Source organism: Limulus polyphemus, unplaced genomic scaffold, assembly GCF_000517525.1.
Source record: "Limulus polyphemus unplaced genomic scaffold, Limulus_polyphemus-2.1.2 Scaffold245, whole genome shotgun sequence".
NCBI classification, from domain to species: domain Eukaryota; kingdom Metazoa; phylum Arthropoda; class Merostomata; order Xiphosura; family Limulidae; genus Limulus; species Limulus polyphemus.
In genome coordinates this window covers 119,095-140,047 of record NW_013665855.1, presented here as the reverse complement: position 1 = coordinate 140,047, position 20,953 = coordinate 119,095, and the positions used below count along the sequence as shown (strand labels likewise).

Here is a 20,953-nt window from a genome sequence, read left to right as displayed (position 1 = left end):
TCATGTATTCATTCAATCTTTTCTTGAACTCAGTTACATTTTCTGCCTCCACCACCCTTGAAGGCAGCTCATTCCACAAGCCAACCACTTTGTTTGAAAACTAACACTGTCTATTTAGTCCATATACTACTCTATCTATATGCCTAATTAGAAAGTCACCTACAGCTATAATCCCTTGTGATCCCATGTGTTTTCCTTACCTGTTCCCCCTCATCACTAGCAAGTGCTTGGAACTGATTGCTTAACCTAAACCCAAGCCCATCCTTGCCCCTAAGTGCATTATTTTCCAAGCTGTTAGCCCTATTTCCTTTCTTAGCTCCCTTGAAATCCTGTTTTCCAACTGTACTCTTTGTGTGTAGAAGTTTAAGTTTTTCACTAAGCCTCACCACCACTTCGAGCAATTTATATTTCTCCCTTTCCACCTCTGCAACTCTACCTAAAAAATCCTTCAACTTCTCCTCTATTCTGCATACCCTGCAAATAAATTGTACATCTTGGGTACTAGCCTCCCTAAAACTAAAACTTAGTAAAAGTACACTTTAATCCAGAGTTTATAAATAAAACACTCTCCTGGTATCTATCACACTTTATCAACCAAGAACCCTTAGTATTACTATAGGCTATCAGATGATAAAGTGTGATAGATGCCTGGAGTAGCTAGATTATTCTTAACCATAATATATTGACTGTAATTGTAAGTGTAATGAAGTTAAGATTATATTTAATGTGCTATTACTAATATTACTATTAGTACGAAACTGTAACAAGTTTGATCTAACTTCAAGAAACATATAACTTAGTAATTTAAATGTTTAAAATTTCAATAGGGTGTATTTGTAAGAGATTTACAGCCACCTATGTTTTTGTTTTTGCCTTAGACCTCATAACATGACCATGCAATATACATACTTATTTTTAAACAAATATATTATCTTTACAGTCCCCCCCCCCCCTCTGAGCTTTTATTTTCAAAGTTCTGTTGCACAAGCTTATGAACAAAATAAGTTGCTCTTTGAATAAAAGTGAGAGTTGACCTCAAGATTCAAACTCAAATTTCCATAGGAAAACCAAGCATTCTGCGGTCAACTTCTTTCCACTTTAAAAATGAAATGACTGAGAAAACCCACATATCTTATCTACTCTGAAGTGAAGCTGATAGATAAGACTTTATCAAATAAATAATTATTATTTTTTACCTGGTTTCATGAACCTCTCTGTAATCTTCCCACCATACTTTTTCCAAGCGAGGCAAATTAAAGTTAAATTTATGCACAAAAACGTCAGAAGCGTTTTCAGTATATTCCACTGAAATTCGTCAATATCCGAAAAATTATCACTAATCCAAAGCTCAAGACCTTCCCGGGCTGATCCAAGTAAACTTCCTGTCAACCAAGTGATATTTTGTGGATCAGCATTAGTAGAATTTTCTGTTTTTTCGAGTTCAGACTGGTTGGCTGCGTCTACTGCTTGGCTCATTAAAACAGAATACAAAACGTGATGCAACAAGAACTTATAATAACGAGTCACTAGAATAAAAAAAATACATAAAAGCTAATTATATTTTGAAACATAACCTCATAACATGATTAAGCTAATTAATTACTGAATTTATATTTTTATTTCTGGAACATTTTTAAGATATGACTAAAGTACAAGTAATATAAATGTAACTTAAGTAATACACAAACTAACCTAACGACACTTTCCTGCTTATCAATAAACAAAGACGACCTCTAAGTGAGATTATGCTATGAGCAATAAAAAATAGTCAAAAATTAAATTGAATCAAAATTAATCAACAACCACTTCACAAACAAATTATTGTTATGGCATATCTTGTAAGTCGTAAAATAAATCGCTATTTATCTGTAATATAAGAAAGGACAATGCATGAAAACATATTAAAAAATATATATTTTCAGAGAGAGAGTATGAATAAAATCCCTTTTTGTTAGGTATGTATAAGCGCAAATTTGCATTATGGAAAAATATGTAGAGATACTAAAATGTGACATGTGGATGATGTGACAATTACATTTGTTACGCAGACTAAAATCCAAAAATAATATTAGTAAAATAAAAATGATGAGTGAGGATATTCCACAATATTTTGATTACAAATTCAATAACTATTCCAAATAAGTAAATAAAAGGGAGAGTGTATGTGTTTTTTTTTTCTTACAGCAAAGCCACATCGGGCTATCTGCTGTATCCACCGTGGCGAATCGAACTTCTGCTGTTAGGATTGTAAGTCCAAAGACTTACCGCTATCCCACCGAGGGAGAAAGGAAGAGTACCTCCTAATTCCTCATAACATGAATTTGCACAAGTACTTGTATCGTCCCTTATTACTCCACCAGTGAGCAGACACAGATACAGGGTAAATTTGATGCAAGCTTCCATAGGATAACCATTGTAGTATGTAACTTTACCTAAGCAAGATGATTACTGTATGATTACAATCTTCGTGCACCTAATTTACTGGAAAAACGTTAACTAATGCAGAACAATTAAATAAAAATTTAGAAAAATAACAGGAATATATCTGAATGAAGATATATTCTTCATTAGTTACAAAAGAGTAATATATTACGAATTAAATAAGAAAGCCAGGCAGTATTCATCATTGCCAGAAATATGAAATACTTTGTCCTAACTAACTGCTTAGGTACAAATAATAGAATTGACGTTCACTCTTATAATGCAGTCATAACTGAATTTGAAAGCGTATTTAATGGCATATGTTACAGTATGAGCATCGGACGTCTTGATCCAAAGTTTGACACACTAACCATGCTCAGCCTGAGCTACGAACAAATTCAGTTTAGTATTGCAGAGAATACCTACGTTAACAACACATTGTTTCATTACTTTACATATATACAGTGTATGTCAGTATTTATTGCCAGAAATTCTAGATGTAATATACGATACAAATTTCCTGTCCTTTGGTTACAATGACTCTTCTTCCAAGTGTATACTATCTTTGATAGTCAAATATCTGTTGCAATTATCCATTGCAGATTAACTAAACACATAACACTAAACGTTTGCAGCTTCAGATTTTCAACCATAACATGGGAATTTTTAGATATTCTGAAATAGCGAAACCATTTTTATACAATTACTATTGTTGTATATATATACAAATATTAATGTATAATGAAAACTCAGAAAATAAAAAAATCTATAATAAATTAATGAAAAGCTGTACCAAAATCGTTTGCGGAAGTTTTATTACAGTTTTTGCCACTGACTTTTGTGTTTATGGATTCTCACCCATTATAAGAAACTGTACTTTGCACCAGTTACTGTTAGCGTAATAAACTTCTACTGCCTAATGTAGTGTCATTCTTTCCTGCACAACAGAGTTCATAGTTTAGGCTTCCCTCCAAATAGCTTTCGTTAACTTAAAATAATTAGTTTTAGTACTAGCATTCAAAAGTTTATTTCAATTAGGTTACCACTGTAGCTCACTGTGCAAAGTCACATATGCTACTATATGTTTGCTACTCCCATAGTTAATGCTGAATTCTATAAAAAAATTTGTTTGCTTTTTTTTTGTGTTCAGTTTAGATGTAGAAAGTGACTCAAGTAAATAACTTTTCTGCACATAGGAACATATTAACTAATTGGTCTTTAATCACAACAGCAATGTTTTCTATTGGCAAGTTATATAAAGAACTAGGCTTCTCTGTCTCAGCATCTGAATGAATTAAACTCACGTGAGTGAGGTGTTTGCATTACTTTATTTTGGTATTTTCAGGCCAGATTTTCCCCTATCCAGTGGCATTGTTTTTGTTGTTCTTATTTCACTCTAGATTAGAGATCTAAGCATATTATTTCAGGTAGTGAGATTTTTTCTGAGAAGATTTTGTAAGATTGCAATTTTATTAATATTTAGATTTGGTAAAGCTCAAAGATTCTATTAAGCAGTTATCAGTTTTACTAACGAATTATTTTATTTTAATATTGTTGGGTTTTCTTTTTGTAGTTTAACTTTCTTTTGCTTTTAGCTTACATTTGGGGGCCCTGGAATCGCACTGAACTGGTGAGAAATAATCAATACAGGTTTCTTTTCACATTCTTTCTCTTAACCATTCCAACACTTCTAGTTTTTATTATGTTTCTACTGTGATTGGGTGTTGTTATTAGATATTTTGTGTAGTGACAATCAAAGATTACAACACACAATGAAACATGTTATATTTGTATTACTAATCACACAAGAGAATGACTAATGAAAGTCATACAGAAACTAACTAAGCTACATATTCAGACATATTAAAAGTTTGCAAAGAAAAATAGAGAGAGGAATAAGATATATTATTGTAAATGAAATTAGAAGAAAATTATTATGAAAAGAAGATACAAATACACTAGACAATAGTACTGTAGACTATGTTAACAGTAGAACAAAGACATTTAGAATTCTATTAATCGATAAGGACAACAACTTATTAGCAGTTTGAATATTGTTATAAGGCTCAAAAACTTCACGAGTTGACAAACACCATGAGAGTGCCTTGACAGTCCTTGTGTCTTCTTGCTTGATCCAATCTACTTTCCATAGTTCTTAAGCAAAAAAAAAAAAACCCTTTATTTCAACATAATTCATCACTGAAGAAAATCAAATGTTTGTAAAATGTAAACAGGTTCAATATTTTTTATTAGATTTTGGATGTTTTTCTTGCTCCAAGGCATTTCTGAATATTTCATATGATTCAGTTCACTGTTTCCTAACAATTTTCATAACCTACTTCATTAAATACTTATGCCCCACAATCTGTTGTTGTTAACAAACCAATTTACACAAGATAAGATGACTCACTAAAAATATCATAGGCAGATAATAATCTAGCTTAGTATTCAAAATTCAGTGTATACTGTTTTCAAGGGTGGATACTGAACAACTTTTAAACACAAAATGTTTGGATATTTCAGAAAAAAAATGTTTTTTGGTTTTATACTTCCACAAAAAACAACAACTGATATTCCTGTTTTTCCTAACTTTTCACAAGCAGCTGACCAAAGTGATCTTGAGAACCATCCAGACGACCAAGACATTAATTTCACTACTCTTTTCAAAATATTCAGGTGAGAAACACCTTAAAATTCATTAGATTATACCAGAATTTACCACAGATTGTATTATACAACATTTTTTGAGATTACCGCAGACTTCTGATAAAAGTTACATCAAGAAACAACTTTAAAATGTTTCATGGAAATGCACAACCAATATATTACTGAATCTTATACACCCTAACTAACAGTCACACATGGCTTGGCAAACTTTTACAATAGGTTAGGAAATCTCATGCACTGTATTATCCCACAGCTCAAAATATCAAGAAAAGAAATGAACCTGTACAAAGCTACATAAAATAGTCATGTCTAATTTGACTACAAACACACCTACAACTGAAGGCCCTTTCAATTCTTATTTTGGAAGTAAACATCAATTTGTACCACTTGCATCTTGAACTCTGGTTTATTATTTACTGTCTGTGTGTTTACTTATCAATGCATCTACTTCAGTGTTCTGTATGTGTTTATATTCTAGTCTTATTTAATGCATTACATACATATACATTATGGTTCACTTTATCAAATGTTCATAAAAGTAATAATTCTATTATTTAAACTTCTAGAAAGACAACTTGTGCAAAAATTAAATTACCATGTAATGTTTTTTAGTGCAGCAAAGGATTTAAATATAAGTATTATGTTGACAAGAAATTCTGTAAGGTAATTTAGTTTTATAATTTTATTATTGTTCTGATTTTGTTGTTAATAAAGGTATAAAAATCTTATAGAAATGTCTTAAATGTTTAGCAAACCTTATATTTAAAATTGTGTTCTTTGGTAACATTTAAAAAGAATGTGCTCTGGAAAAAAAGTATCATTTATCACACATATCTCAAAGGATAAAAATATGTTTTATTGAATTACTGCACATGTACACTTTTTAAAGCTCATACCTTACTTTTGCTAGAGGAATGTTCCACATGTTTGAAAGAAGGTTAGATTGCTACACAATTTCTATATATCACAAAACGTATACAAAAATAATATTCAACTCAGAAAAATTTAAATTAAGCCTTCCAACATCAAAAAGTAGTAGCAAAAACATTTTTCAATAAATATGCCAGGACATGAAAGTCATGAACCCTCATAGTGATGTGGCTGTAATTAAAAGCAACTTAGTAGCTTATTACTCTCTTGAACAATATATTGTGTCTATATGTAATTACTGTCTTCATATCATATGCCATTTCCAAAAATTTCTAGAATAATGAAAATTTGGTGTTCATTCTTTTAAAGAACTTGAAAAGGATAAGGATGAAGCTGACATTTAAGAGTTATGTATTTTTACCCAATAAAAGTGAGTAAAAGAAAGTGAAGTAGGTGGAGAATATTTGTCAAGACTAATCACATGAACTAATATAATTTCTAGAATCACATACTAGGAAGTCTTTTATTTTAAGCTCTTTGTTCAAGTGTAACGTTTTGATAAACTATTGGTGTGGAATAGATTATTAAGATCTCTGTTGATGAACTTTGAAAAAGGAACATCTTTTTTTATTCACTACAGGGATTGGATTCATAATAACAACCGGGATTTTACTATAAGAAAGTTCAGGCGCAATAAAGTAGCAAATTTACAGAACATTACAGAAATTAATGATTTTCACTAATTGGCCTTCATAGAAAACTTATGTCAGTCATCAGTCATGGTTACTATAAGCTTCAGTTTGAATACTATAGATGTAGGGGTTGTTATGTCAGCCACAACCAGCTCTTGACCATCTCCCAACTCCAGCTCTGAAAAGGCATGAAGAATAATATGTTATATACTTTGTAATATCAGACTCCAGTAAAAATATCCACATGTTAACTCTTTCAGGATGGGCTCAGTCCCTGGAACCGACCTTGTAACCATTTTGTGCTTGTTATAGCTTTCATGCTATTACTTTTAAATTAGTAAGCAATTGTTAATGGAATTTGGCAGATTATCAGTACACATTACAATGCTTTCATATGCAAAATAATTTTTTTTATTAAGTCTTAAGGTTTGTAAAGCAATGTTTTTCTCATTTTTTTTTTCACATGTTGCCTATCTAACATGCAAAGTAATATTAATTTTAAGATTTCACATGCAAAATCTTTATACTGTTCAGATAGTTATCAAACATTTCTTAAGTTAAAAACTTTATATTTTATCTGTTATTTTCAGTAACTAATCTCTGTACACCATAAAAAATTAGGAAATAAATATAAATTATACCTTTTTCATTCTACAATTAACATAAATTATATCACAAAAACATAAATGTTTAGACTAAATAGCTTAAATCTCATAACATTATACATTTATATATATTTATTATTTTTAATATATTGACCTTTCAGCCGTGCCTGGCTAACAATACAGAAGTTACAATGATGCGGCTCACATGCACTCATATTACCATATCAAATAACATAAAACTGACCTTTTGTCTGTACAAAGTAACTTGTCTTGGCTGTGTTTTAGTAGATTAGTATTTTGTAAAATACGGTCACATTTCAATTATTATACATTATATATGTATATAGATTATTGCTATTTTGAAATAAGTTCTTAAAGTTATTTTTTTAAAACATAGAACAGTAACTAAAGAAGTAAAGCAAAAAAATTATCTTTTCTAATTACGACTCTTGTACTTGGTTGCTGCTTGACGTAGGATATGAAACAAAATAATTTTTTTAGGTTTATATATATATATACATTTGAATAACTAAAAATCATAAATTATTACATCAATACCATAGAATTTCACTAGAATTTATCAAGGTTAGTAACTAAGATGTATTTTAGTAAAAAAAGAAAAAAATATATGAAATTTCGAGCATACTAAAGACACAACCTACCTCATTGAAATATTGGTTCAAAAGAAAGAAATGGTGCCAAGCCCATTAAAATGGCTGAGAAAGCCACTAGGGGGACATTCTGAGCTTCCAATTGGTTATTCATGTTATATATAGAAGTAATTGTATGTAAGGGAACTTTTCCAAAAATGGAAAGAGGTGGGCGGGGTGCCACAGTGTTTGATTTATTACATGAGCAATATCTTATCAAATTGAAAAGAGGCTCTTATTTTATATTTTAGCTTGTCAATATTGGTAATTTGAGTTTCTAATTCGTACTAAACTATAGACTTAGTATTTTGACTTCACAAACATCTAATTTGAACCAGTGCTGCATTCAACATACCAAATGAAACACAAAAATTGCTGTTTATCTGTGTATTTGTAATATTTGCTTTTAAATTAAGAAACTGAGTAATATATAGTACTAAAATTTGAATTATAATCAAAATATTGATACCAAAGTTATTGACATAACTTCATGAAATAGTAGTTCAATAAAAGTTTGAATGCGAGTCAACAAACGAGATGACATGAACTTTTCACCCATGACTGGTCTCGAAACGGTTAATTGATACATGAAATATAAAGGCTTTTTTTCAAGTAGAAAATGAAATGTATTAAATAACTCAGAGGAAGTTTTTCACACATTTCAATGTTCACAAATTCAATGGACTTCATTCCATCATTTACAGTTAAAAAAAGAAATTAAGAAATCAAAAAGGACTTACATGAAACAGCTGGTTGACAGTGATAAAACTAACAGCAAGGACTTTTTAAAAGTATATTAATGATAAGCAAAATTATAAAATACATATTGAGCCCTTAAAGTATGCTCTAACAGCAATTCTTTTTGAAAACTATTAGAAGAGATATTAGCAACATTTCTGACCCTGAGCATTCTATGGAAAATATTGGAATACATCTGAATCATGTAGATATTACTCCCTTGGTGGGAGAAGAAGAAGAAGAGAGAAGAAAAAAAAAAAGAAAAGAAATAGATAGATGAAGCACCAGGACCAGATAAGGCCTTCACCATGATATTAATATTTTCTAGATTGGAAGGGTGTCTTTGACATCCTTGATTTTTTCTTAAATTTTATAATAGTATCTAGTTTCTGCTTTAAAAACTTCATCTAATTTGATTTAGTATTTCTATCCTTTATAGAAATTCCAAAAATTCTCTTATAAACACTGTTTTGAAAGAACTTTACAAGTTGAATAATATTCATTAACATCTTCATCTTCCAATACCTTATTTTGGCAATTATAGTAATCAATACTTTCAGCTATAAGTAATAAAACCATGGCAAAAACTTCAAAACATTTATCAGTGACCTAGGGCTTCTTTCAAAATTGCATTATCATTACTTTTGTCAGACTATGTATCCTGATTTTTGCTAAAATATTTTTTTGTCTAGATCAATTTATATATAATAAATATAGTTTCAATTAATAAATAATAAGTCTTCTCTTTGTGTGTGGTGTTTGGAAAGATAAATTTAACTACAACATTCAAGGGTGGCAATGAAGAGCTGCAGTAATAAAACCACTAATAGAGAAAGAACATCACACAAGAAGCAAGACCTGAATCATTATATTCCTAAGGAATGATAGTTTATTAGCAAATATAAACCTATACTTTGGGATGGGCAGAAAATAAAACAAGTTTTTTTTTTACAGACAAGACACCTCAGAGCTGTGCAAAAATGAAAGTTGGAATATCTTTCAAAAACTCATTTTGCAAATAACTTTAAATAAACATTGGAAAATCACAAAATACCAACCTAAAATATTTTTGAGTTAAAAAAATATTGAAATAGAGTTAGAATTATTTTGTTTCGCTAAATTTTGAAATTCAATATGCATTCAACACCTAAAAGGTGCTCACCTGTCATGACAAGATTAAAGGAGATCAAAGACCAGATATGCAAGTCTCTCTCACATTTGGTAGACCAATACACAGTGGGCAGGTGTTTAAGGATTTGAGAGTTTTTAAAGTGGGGTGAAAAGAGTTACTCTTGAAATTATTGACCAGTTATTCTTATTTATGTAGTGGGAAAAATGCTAGAGAGTCCAATAACTTGGATCACACATTTAATGCAAATTAGATGGAAACTCATTCAATAGTAGGAATAAAAAATTGTCTTGGCATAGTGGTGGATAAATCACTCAAGCCACTGAAGCAGTGCTCTGTTCCTAATAGTAAAGCTAATAGAATTTTAGGATGTATTTATAAAAGTATTAATAACAAGCCAAATGAGGTAATTATATTTATAGAATTCATTAGTTAGGCCACACTTAGAATACTGTGTACAGATCTGGTCTCCTTATCTAAGGATATTGATTTATTGGAAAAGGGTTAGAGAAGAGCTTATAGTAGAAGGGTTATCTTATGGAGATAGGTTAGGATCTCTTATAAAAAATTATCTTATTAAAGTTTATGAAACTATCTATGGACTGATAGGATAAGAACCTGATTTTGTTGTACGGTATTTAGAAAATAATATGATAAGAGGACAAAAGTTTATGACCTGGAAAAAAGACAGGCTAGATAACGGACTTATAGAATGAGTTTCCATCATTAATAGTAGAAGTTGGCCCTTCAAAGAAACAGATGATTTCCTGAAAAATAAATTGTGTGTTTAAAATCTATATTTTTCTCAAAAGCGTGCAAGGATGGTCTTGAAGGACCAAATGATCTCTTGTTGTTCATATGCTATTTTAACAAAATAATATTCCAGAATTAGGATAGAGAACCGCTATGTTTAAATTAGTATCAACCAGAGCTGCATAGGTATCTCTACATGAGCCAAATTTTCTAAAGTGGATACATAAAACTAAAAGATGTGAAATGGTTTTCATAATATATTATTTAGCCTCTTTAGTTTGTGCTAGAAATATTTTCCTTATGAAATCTAGTAGTAGTATCATTACTATGATATGATAAAATTTTCAAATACTTTAGTATGAATGCAGTTGTGGATATAGGCTGATTAAGTTTAAAAAATGACAAAACAGTATCATGTATATTTAAAACTTAAAACAATTTCTACATATAAATGTTTTCATAACAATCTCACCTTGTAACGTTTTCTTCAGGTTGGGCCTTGTTCTTTCTTCAATTGAAGGAACTGTTGGCATATACAAGGTTTTGTTCTTTCCATCAATGTAAGTTGTAATTCCTGGTGACTTCATTTGACTATAACAATATTTATTATTTAGATCAAAATTTACCACTCTTACAAATTACATAAAAAAATTAATTTGTTGAAATGAATTTCTAGATATTATCTATTAATATTAAGTGACAGCAGGCAGGCATCTTATATTATATTATGATCCACATATTGAGACTATATAGAAGTCCTTATCATGTGAATTTTCCAACATAGCTTTTTCACAGCAGGCTAAGATATTTACTACAAATAGCATCATATTCCACAGTGTGATATAACTTGTATGTATTCAACAGATAAATTAACCTTATAAAATATATTAGTTTGATTCTGATACATTTTTGTTTTAACTGGATAACTACTGATAAGGGCTGAGTCACTTTGACTGATCTTGCAACTACCAGGTAACCATAAAAGTATCAATACTATAACTTTTAATGTTGTATGTGTATTTCATGAATATTAGCAAGTTTTTATAAACATTACAAGTCTTTTGTATACAAAAAAAAATCAGATTTTTAAATTATTTTTAATAAAGATTTGTCTGATTATACAGAGTGAGAGTGTGACTCAAACTCTGACTATTCCACATGCAAGATGATTTTCATTTTATAATTATAAATACTTTTTCATTTTAGTTTTCAAATATTATTTGCATAATATCTAAAATCCTAAGTGAATATCAAAAGTTTTTCAGTAAAACTTTATATTTTATCTGTTATTTTCTATACTCTAGCACAACATGGACTTCATCAATTTGACCATCTTTGTAACCACCACAAAATAAACCTAAATAACCCTTTTTCCTTTCTAGAATGATTGTAGATTGTAACAGAAAATAAAATTATCTAATCTAACAGCTTAAGGCTTATAACAGTTTGTAATTTGTTATTACTTAATTTTATTGTTTTCTTGCTCTTTCAACCATGTCTAATTAATAATCCTGAGCTACAATCTGTAAATTAAAAGGTCAATGCTTAGCTCAAGTTAAAGTATTGTGGAGAATTTTTTAAATTATTTTTTCATTATTTAACCTAATAAGTTTCAACTTTTAACATTTTAATTACTTTCAGAACATTCAATAAAGAATATTCATTAAAAGAAGAAATTCAGTACTTACATTTGGCCTTGTTTTTTGCTGTCAGCCCACCATTGAAATTTAGGGTTACTTTTTGTAATGATGGTACTAATACATGAAGTAATTTTTCCTTATTTCAAATACACACTTACAAACATAAAATTATAACATACACAAAAATAAACAATGTCTTATAACCACTATAATTTATCTGGCTTTCTAACTAAAATATAAGTGCCGTAGAGTAATTCCCCTAGCTGCTCGATCTAAACTCGGTAATAGTAACTTTCAATTTGTAGGTGAAACAACTACGAGACACTACTGAGAACAAGATAGCATAATATGTCATTTAGTAAATTAAGAAAATTAAGACTTTTTCTTTCTATTGGTTATAAATAATGTAATAGCAAACTTCAGAGAGAATTATTGGCAATTTGTGAAAGAGAGCATGTGATAGGAGAATGTGGCAAGTCTGACTTTCTAGTTTATATTTCTGTAAAAAAAGAAGATTGAGGGTATAAAAATTAGACTTTGCCTTAGAAATATCTATGCTATAGTAAGTAATTTACATTAAACTCAGGACATCACAGAGGGGTGATGAAAAAACAGAAAATAGGCCAGCTGGAGCAAACAAATGTCATGTTACACAAACAAGGGAAGATTGAGAATATATTTGAGCATTTATTTTTAAAATTAAGAAATTAAAACATATATTACAATTTGATTTAGTAACTACATTTTAATTCCAAGTTTATTTGTATAATTTGATAATAAAGTAGTTTAATTAAATTTAGAATGTAACTCTGTAAGAAGTTATGATTTGTACACTTTGACCTACTTGTATCAAGAGAGTTAATATCTCATGATAAGGTTATAGTAGAAATGATGACATCCAGAAGTATGTTGATTAGCAGGATAACAGGAACACTATAAGTTCTAACAGGGAAACTTTTAACAAATTCCATTTCATTTATCAGCTACTTTACATGCAAGGTTAATCACATCCATATTAAACTATTAATTTTTTGTTCATAGAATAATAATCCAGTCAAGATTGGCTATCCTTTACAGTTTGCTAAGGACTTCGCGCAAAGCTACATAAGGGCTATCTGCACTAGCCGTCTCTAATTTAGCAGCGTAAGACTAGAGGGAAGGCAGCTAGTCATCACCACCCACCGCCAAATTTTTGGGATACTCTTTTTACCAATGAACAGTGGGATTGACCATCACATTATAACGTCTCCATGGCTGAAAATGCGAGCATGTTTGGTGTGATGGGCATTCAAACCCGTGACCCTCAGATTGTGAGTCGAGCGCCCTAACCACCTGGCCATGCCGGGCCCCTTTGTGAACATAAGTATAAACTGCAGAGTTATTCTGGAGATACACTATTGTCATGGGTTATATACATGTATTTTATAGAACACTGTCACACTTACTATTCTGGGGCTTGAGTTAGGTAGTCAATAACATCTTGTAGTTTAGCCTTATTTGAAAACTCCATGGACTGCACAGTCTGACCACAGCTGAGGCAGTTCTCCTGAAAGAGAAGGAATAAAATGCTAAAAATGTGGTACATATCTTGTTCCACAAAAATCATTTATACAAAATATTTTCTGGAAAACTATATTCAACTAAGTAGAATTCAAAATAAGATAATGGTTCATCTTAATTGGGGTAAAATTACAAATGTTTTAAAAAATAAAAATTGAAGCCAGATACCTTTTTCTCAGCTTCAAAAGTGTATGTGTAAAGCCCATCTGTGTCATTAAATACCATATAATTGTTCAGGGGATTGCAGCAACTGAAATGAAAAACAAAAAAATTGTTTTAGTCAACAACTTAATCATACATATCTATCAGACTACAATGTTTAATTTACTTTATCATATGCAATTGTTTCTACAACATATGTGTATAGACTTCCTATTGAAGACAAACTTTTAAAAATTTACATTTACACTGAAGTCAAGATGTTATACGACTACAACTTCTAGGCTGATGTAGCAATGGCACTATACTGTTAGTCCATAAATCACACCACATCAACATTTACTTGATGTTAGTCTACCAGTTGTATATCATAACATCTAAATGATCACCATGTGCTAGTCCATGTGCAGTATGTCACAAAACCTTCATGTTCTGGTACTGGGTTCATCAGGTTTGGATCATAACAATTGCTCCACCAGTTGTATATCATAACACTTAAATGATCATTTGGTGCTAGTCCATGTGCAGTATGTCACAAAACCTTCATGTTCTGGTACTGGGTTCATCAGGTTTGGATCATAACAATTGCTCCACCAGTTGTATATCATAACACCTAAATGATCACCAGGTGCTAGTCCATGTGCAGTATGTCACAAAACCTTCATTTTCTGGTACTGGGTTCATCAGGTTTGGTTCATAACAATTGCTCCACCAGTTGTATATCATAACACCTAAATGATCACCAGGTGCTAGTCCACATGCAGTATGTCATAAAACCTTCATGTTCTGCTACTGGGTTCAGTAGGTGTGGATCATAACACCTGCTGATATTCCACCAGTTGTATATCATAACACCTAAATATTTAGTTGTATGTTACAGCACAAACTTGATCACCTAATGATATTCTAACTATCATAAATCACAGCATAAGCATTCACCTACCATTAGTTCAGAAGTTGTGCACTACATTGGTTAAAATAAGTATTTCTTTTTACCAAATGGCACTCTTTAACACAAGTTGATTCAGTCAGACTGTAGATCTAACTGCTTTAGCCTTCAGGATATTGATGTTATGTTTGTTGCAGCTGAGTTTGCATTACACAATAGTCTTATTGTCCTAGCAGTTGTGCCAAAAGGCGCCAACCTCTCATGTGAAGGTCGACTGCCTCATCACAGAAGGTAAAAGAAAGTTCATTTACTGATGGTACCAGTGGCCTTCTGACTGTATACTAACCTACTGATTCCCCATATTGTACTTTTCTTAGCTAAACTATACAGTATTTTGTTTACAATTTTTTACAATGGAGAGTTTTTCACCTTACTTGTGAAGAGGAGGCTGATATCCTGCCAGTAGATTTGTGCTAGACTTGATACAGGGAGGCTGATATCCTGCCAGTAGATTTGTGCTAGATTTGATACAGGGGCTCCATGGGTTGAGACTAGCAATATACTGTCAATAACAATATCTGATTGACTGTACTCAGTGAATGAATTGTGCTATTTCTAAAAATATATAAACCATTTTTCAGTTTTTTTGTTCATTTGGTTGAGGATCAAGTCAAGTATAAAATCTTGTTCCTTTAGTATTAGAATATAAGGTCCTTTATCAGATGTATTTTGGTGCCCATTTTTCTTAAAAAAAAAAGGATTAAAAGCTTTTTCTATAGACTGTCTTCTTTAACACCATTAAATGATGGGATGATGTTCCACATCTGTACATCATATTCAGATCATTGCAGTTTAAAAACAGTAGGAGGGATGTGACAGGACCTTGTACAACAATTTGCCCTAAGTTGAACTCGAAATGATTTAACCAAGGTACATCATAAATGTTATTTTTTTCCTACTCACAGTGGAAATACTTAAGCAAACTGCATGAAGCATAATGAAGCAAACATTATAAATTATATCTAATTTTTACTTAGAAAATTCACATAAACTAATATAGTTTTCTGTAAATTTTTAGGTTTTTACTATTTTAGAATGAATTTCAAACAGGTACTTACCTCTGAAATACTACAAACCTTTTCTTGTTGAGTTGCTTTCATGTTTTCAACAACATCATGAATTTAAGTTCTGAATGTCCTTGACACAATGCAACTTATCAGGATTTTCCATTTTCTCACCTTCCACATAAGCTCATAAGCCCTGCTTTCCTGCCATAAGCAATATTTCTTTGTTTGCATTCATGATGATATATTTCTCCAACTTATAGGTAATGCATAAGAACATATTTTGGAGGTAAATGCCTACTTGAAATTCCTGCCATAAGCAAGATTTCTTTGTGCAGTCATGATATATTTCTCCCAGTTGTAGGTAAATGTATAAGAACATATTCTGAAGGTAAGTACTTGCTTGAAATTCATTGTAATTCTAAAACAATAAAATTCAAATCAGGAAGACTTGACTCTGAAACACTAAAAGCCAGTATATCTACAACAAAAAAAGGAGAGAACAGGAGAGTGTCATGAGGATCACTGGTTCCCCAAAAGAAAGGCTCTCAGACAAGAAGGTAATAAAATAGACCAAGATAAATGAATTACATGGTCAAGAACAGTTTGAGTAGAATCTAGAATGAAAGCAAAGGTCACTAAACTGGATTAATGAAAGTATCATGTGGAGGGGACTAGTCTCAAGGAGACTGGACCAAGTGAGGACACTCAAAATGGCATTCTTCAAATTAGGGTACCTCCTTACCCTTGATACCCATTAATAAAATACAAATATAAATATGGGCCAGACAATGATAATAAAGCCTGTGAAGCCATGCGTATTCTCAGGTGTGGTCATAGGTGGTAGCACAGGTAAGCAGGGTTGTCTTGTACTTGTAGTGGAAGATTGTCAAAGGAGGGAACCACTAATAACTAAAGACTCAACATTTTTCTGTGGTTAAAGCTCCCTTCATTCTACTTTGAAAATGATGGCCAAGTTATGGAACTGACCTAGCTATTGGGTACTTACGAAGAATGTAGGCAGGCCCACAGATGGACTCAACAACTCTAGGAAAGTGCAATGAGAACATCAATTAAGATTAAGAGAAAAATAAAGATAAAAGGTGATCCCCATACTTATTGGCACTATGAGACATCATATAGAAAATGGGTGTTTCATTCCTGATGACATGAATGCTATGCATGGATGTGCAAGTGAAGATAGGGAAGGTACCTGCCAAGGCGTCATCAGTCACCAGGTGCCATCCTCTGTCCACATCCAGAGGCCATTGAGCTCCAACTAGAGAGTGGAATTTTTTCTAGAGCACATCAGAGGTATATGTGACATGTGATAGTTTGTATTAAACATGTTCAGAAACAGAGCCTCAAAGAATAAAGTGAGACCATGAATTTTGAATTTTTTTACATAATCAAATAATTTCTCAACCTCAGACATAGAGTGTCAAAGCCAAACCAAAAGGTAGGGCCATAAACTGATAAATCACTCACGCAAAAAATGAATATTTTTTATTTTTTGTTTTAAAATCAAATAATTTCTTAACCTCAGACACATTTGGAATTGTGATAAGGGGGTTCTTGGGTAGTACAGAAATACCAAGGTTTCCATACATAGTATAGGAGTGGGGCCACATGATAAATGAACAAGTAATAGAGAAGAACTCATCTGCTAGTGATTACATCTAGCCAACAAAACCCTAAAGCTGAAGAGACAGAAGTATGACATAAGTAAAATTACAAGAACATATGGATTCATCCACATGTTGGCCTAATAGATATCCCCTAATGGTTACTGGGACTTGGATGCCAATCACATTGGCAAATGGTAAATTTAGTGAGATGTAACCCAATATTTACTTTTAAGGCATTTGGAAACATCACAGTAAAGAAGATGGATAAAGTGCAAGCCAACATGACAATGTAGCCACAGCAAGATCCGAGTAGCATGATTCATCATACAGTATAAACATCCTTTACTGTGACTTTCTGAAAAATTTGGTACATATTTGATAAAAATAAATAGTCCTGACTGGATGTATAAAACAATTCTTCAGAATGAGAGTCAAGTTCAGACAATGTAGGTAACACAACAGGTGAAAGATAATGTTACCTTCTCTCACAGTCAAGTTTAGGTAGGAAGGTGCAAGCAGTGTACAAACATAAGAACTGGGAATATAAGGTACTTAAGCATCAGGGACAAAGATATATCAGACTATATTCTGCCAAATGTAAATGGTAAAATAATATACATTTTACGTGAACAAGTTGCCAATAGATGAAAAGAACATGGAGATTTTGAAGACAAAAGGCCAGAGGTCTTTAAACAATGGAGAAGAACAGATTAGTGGCTTCCATGCTATCTGAAAGTGGCGGATAAGGCACCTTGGTCACCAGCTATGGGAGAATCTAATAAGCCATAATCATGAAACAAAAACATGATGAAAGAAGCAATTTGTTGAAGAATTGGAAATATTATGTCTAATGTATAAACTCTGGGAGGTAACACAATGTATTTTATATTTTGACAGGGAAGAGCACTGGAAAGAGTAGGCAAATATTCAAGTCATTAAAAAAAAAAAGAATTCAGCTTCTAGTACAAAGAATCTAACAGCAGCCAGCCATGAAATTGTAGATGTAAAGTGTCAGTGTGAAAAATATATGTTAAAAGTTATCAAAGATATTACCAATGTGGTAACAGGACCAGTTCTCCTTGAGAAAGTTGACAGAATAGGGGAAAGCTTGGCTGAGTTGGCCAAAGTGAAGTGATGAGAAGGGCCCAGCGCTTTGTGTAACTGATGTTGGTGAACACTCAATGAAGGGAGTGGAGGGTAGGTAAAATGAAAAAAACAGTTCTCCCAAGATTGACCATCCACAGCCAAATAAATTGGATCTGTAACTAAAAACCAGTAGAGAAAAGAAGATGTCTGTCCAACGTTACAGTGGCATTAACCACACAACAACTCAGACATATGCAAAGCCATTAAAACAACAAACAGTGGAAAGTTCATTCCATGGGGAGCTGACGATGATTTTGAGAAAGGGAGTCTACCAAAATGATCATCATGCTGGGAACATGAGAAGCATAAAGGTGAAAATGTTGAGAATGAAACAAAAAAACAGAGAAACTGCAGAAAAACAAAGGGTGTGAGAATGTGTACCAAACCAACTGTTGATGTAAGCTACCACTATAAGACAGTCTTTGTAAAAACACAGAATGATGGTGTAGAACTCAAGACAAGTATGCTAAATGGCCCTGAGTCCTAACACATTAATGTGAGCTATTACTTCCAGAGGTCCAACTAATAATTATGCTTATTCCCCAACACTGTGCCTCAATTAAAACAAATGCATCTGTGAAAAAAATGAAGGTTTGTAGGAACAGGAAGATCCAGCCATCTTAAAACTCTCAATTCAACTCACTCAATAGAGAAACTCAAGAGTGATGTGAGAGGTAGTTATACTGCATGACAACAGGTCTAAAGTTACATGCCACTGAAAAACAAGGTTCTATTGGAGATGTTGCTTGTGAACTCATCCCAAAGGAATGACAACAAGAGGTGAAGCCATTTTTCTCAAAGCACAAAGGGTGTCTTTGGCAGTAGGTGCATGAAACTACAATGCTTACAATGCTATATGAGATGCTGAAAAGTTCCTTGAACTTTGTTGATTCAAAATACCAGACATACCAAATACTTGGTTGGTCTACATGGGAATTAGAGTTATGGATGATCTAGTCAAGAGGTGTAGCTTAATGGATGGTCAAATGAATAAACAAATATAAGAGACTAAATGGACGAAACAGTCAAAATAAGTCATTCCATGTCAAGTGAATGAAGACCAGCAAAGGTAGACTTCTTGACAAAATATTATGGAGTCAAAGAGAAAGGCAGTCAACTTATGGTGGCAAAAGATGATGATGATGGATGAATATGCATATGAAGAAAGGCATCCAGTATATCCACCATAATCATCCAAAGGCCACGACAAGGATACTTCTGTAACAACCTCATGTTTTCCATTTCAAAATGAGGTGTCTTCAGGAAAAGATAAGTTGAGACACTTCTGTAAGAGGTCTTAAATCTCCCTGATTTCTTCAGAATCACAAAGTGGTGGGAGTAAAAAGCTGGAGAAGTGTGATGAACAATTTTGACTTCTTTTTCCTTATCCAGAATGCCTAAGTGACTGGATTAAAAGGAAGAGGAAAGACATTAAAACCAGACTGAAGGATCTGTTAAAACCAAGGAACTAAATGAATCATTAATCTGAGACAACTTCCTCAATAGTCCAGAGGGAAGATGATTGAATAGACATAGCTAAAATTTACTTTTTAGTAGATGAAGTAAGCAAGACAAGAGGATGGAAATTATATGCTTGTTGTCTGAAAAGAATTACTATGAGAAGCAAGTTGAAATGGTAAACGGGTGAAAATTCTAAACACTGCAAAGACAAACAATGTAGGTAAGAAATTCTTTGAAGGTCAGATGAAAATCTGGGGAAGGGGGAGACAAAGCATGATGAACTAAGGCGTCAAAGGAACATAATAACAGCCACATGGTAATAGACACAACATATATACAGAACTGCAACAAACAGCAAAGGAAGATTGCAAGGTAAACATTTGATCCAGACTAAAATAATCATGAGAATGAGAGTAGCATTTATTTTATAATAACTTTGAAAAAGACATGGAAATACCATCCTCCAAAACTGAGGGTCAAAAGTTTGAGGAGTAAGATTAGTAAAGGAAGATAATCCTGTTATAGGCTATTCATAGAAAGTGAAGGGAACAGTACAACCATCAACAAAAAATCTGGTTTATGGTGGGAAAACAGGGTTTAGACATGTGCAATGAGTCTCATGGAAGGTGGAAGAGTGGAGAATTCTGGGTAAGTTAATGTATGTTTTACATTGCATCAAGGACATTCAGAATTTGAAGTATATTTGTTTTGAATTTCATGCAAAGTTTACTCAAGGTGGATTAGAATCCATTCTATCTAACTGTTTTAAGCCATCGACTTTAGCTGTTTTCAAAGCTAAACTTCAATACTAATTATGGCTGGAAATGGCTTGAATGGGTAATGAAGAAAAACTTTAATATAAGTTTAACATAACAGCAAAT

At 32.1% G+C, this 20,953-nt stretch overlaps 2 protein-coding genes across 3 annotated transcripts in view; both read right to left on the bottom strand.

Annotated features, from left to right (window-relative positions):
- Positions 1–1,727, bottom strand: part of LOC106478736 (UBX domain-containing protein 6-like) — a 19,468-nt gene extending 17,741 nt beyond the window's left edge. Inside the window, exons 1-2 of the mRNA XM_013939295.2 lie at positions 1,693–1,727; positions 1,197–1,526 (exon numbers count right to left, since the gene is read on the bottom strand). The gene's annotated coding sequence lies outside the window, so the exon portion shown is untranslated. The remainder of the gene's footprint in view (positions 1–1,196; positions 1,527–1,692) is intronic.
- A 4,196-nt stretch (positions 1,728–5,923) lies between these two features.
- LOC106478735 (NEDD8-activating enzyme E1 catalytic subunit-like) overlaps positions 5,924–20,953 on the bottom strand; it is a 35,776-nt gene continuing 20,746 nt past the window's right edge. For both annotated transcript variants that reach the window (XM_013939294.2, XM_022382381.1), the window contains exons 12-15: positions 13,894–13,975; positions 13,611–13,711; positions 10,998–11,116; positions 5,924–6,828 (exon numbers count right to left, since the gene is read on the bottom strand). In XM_013939294.2, coding sequence (XP_013794748.1) covers positions 6,725–6,828; positions 10,998–11,116; positions 13,611–13,711; positions 13,894–13,975 — 406 coding nt within the window. In that variant the 3' untranslated portion in view covers positions 5,924–6,724. The remainder of the gene's footprint in view (positions 6,829–10,997; positions 11,117–13,610; positions 13,712–13,893; positions 13,976–20,953) is intronic.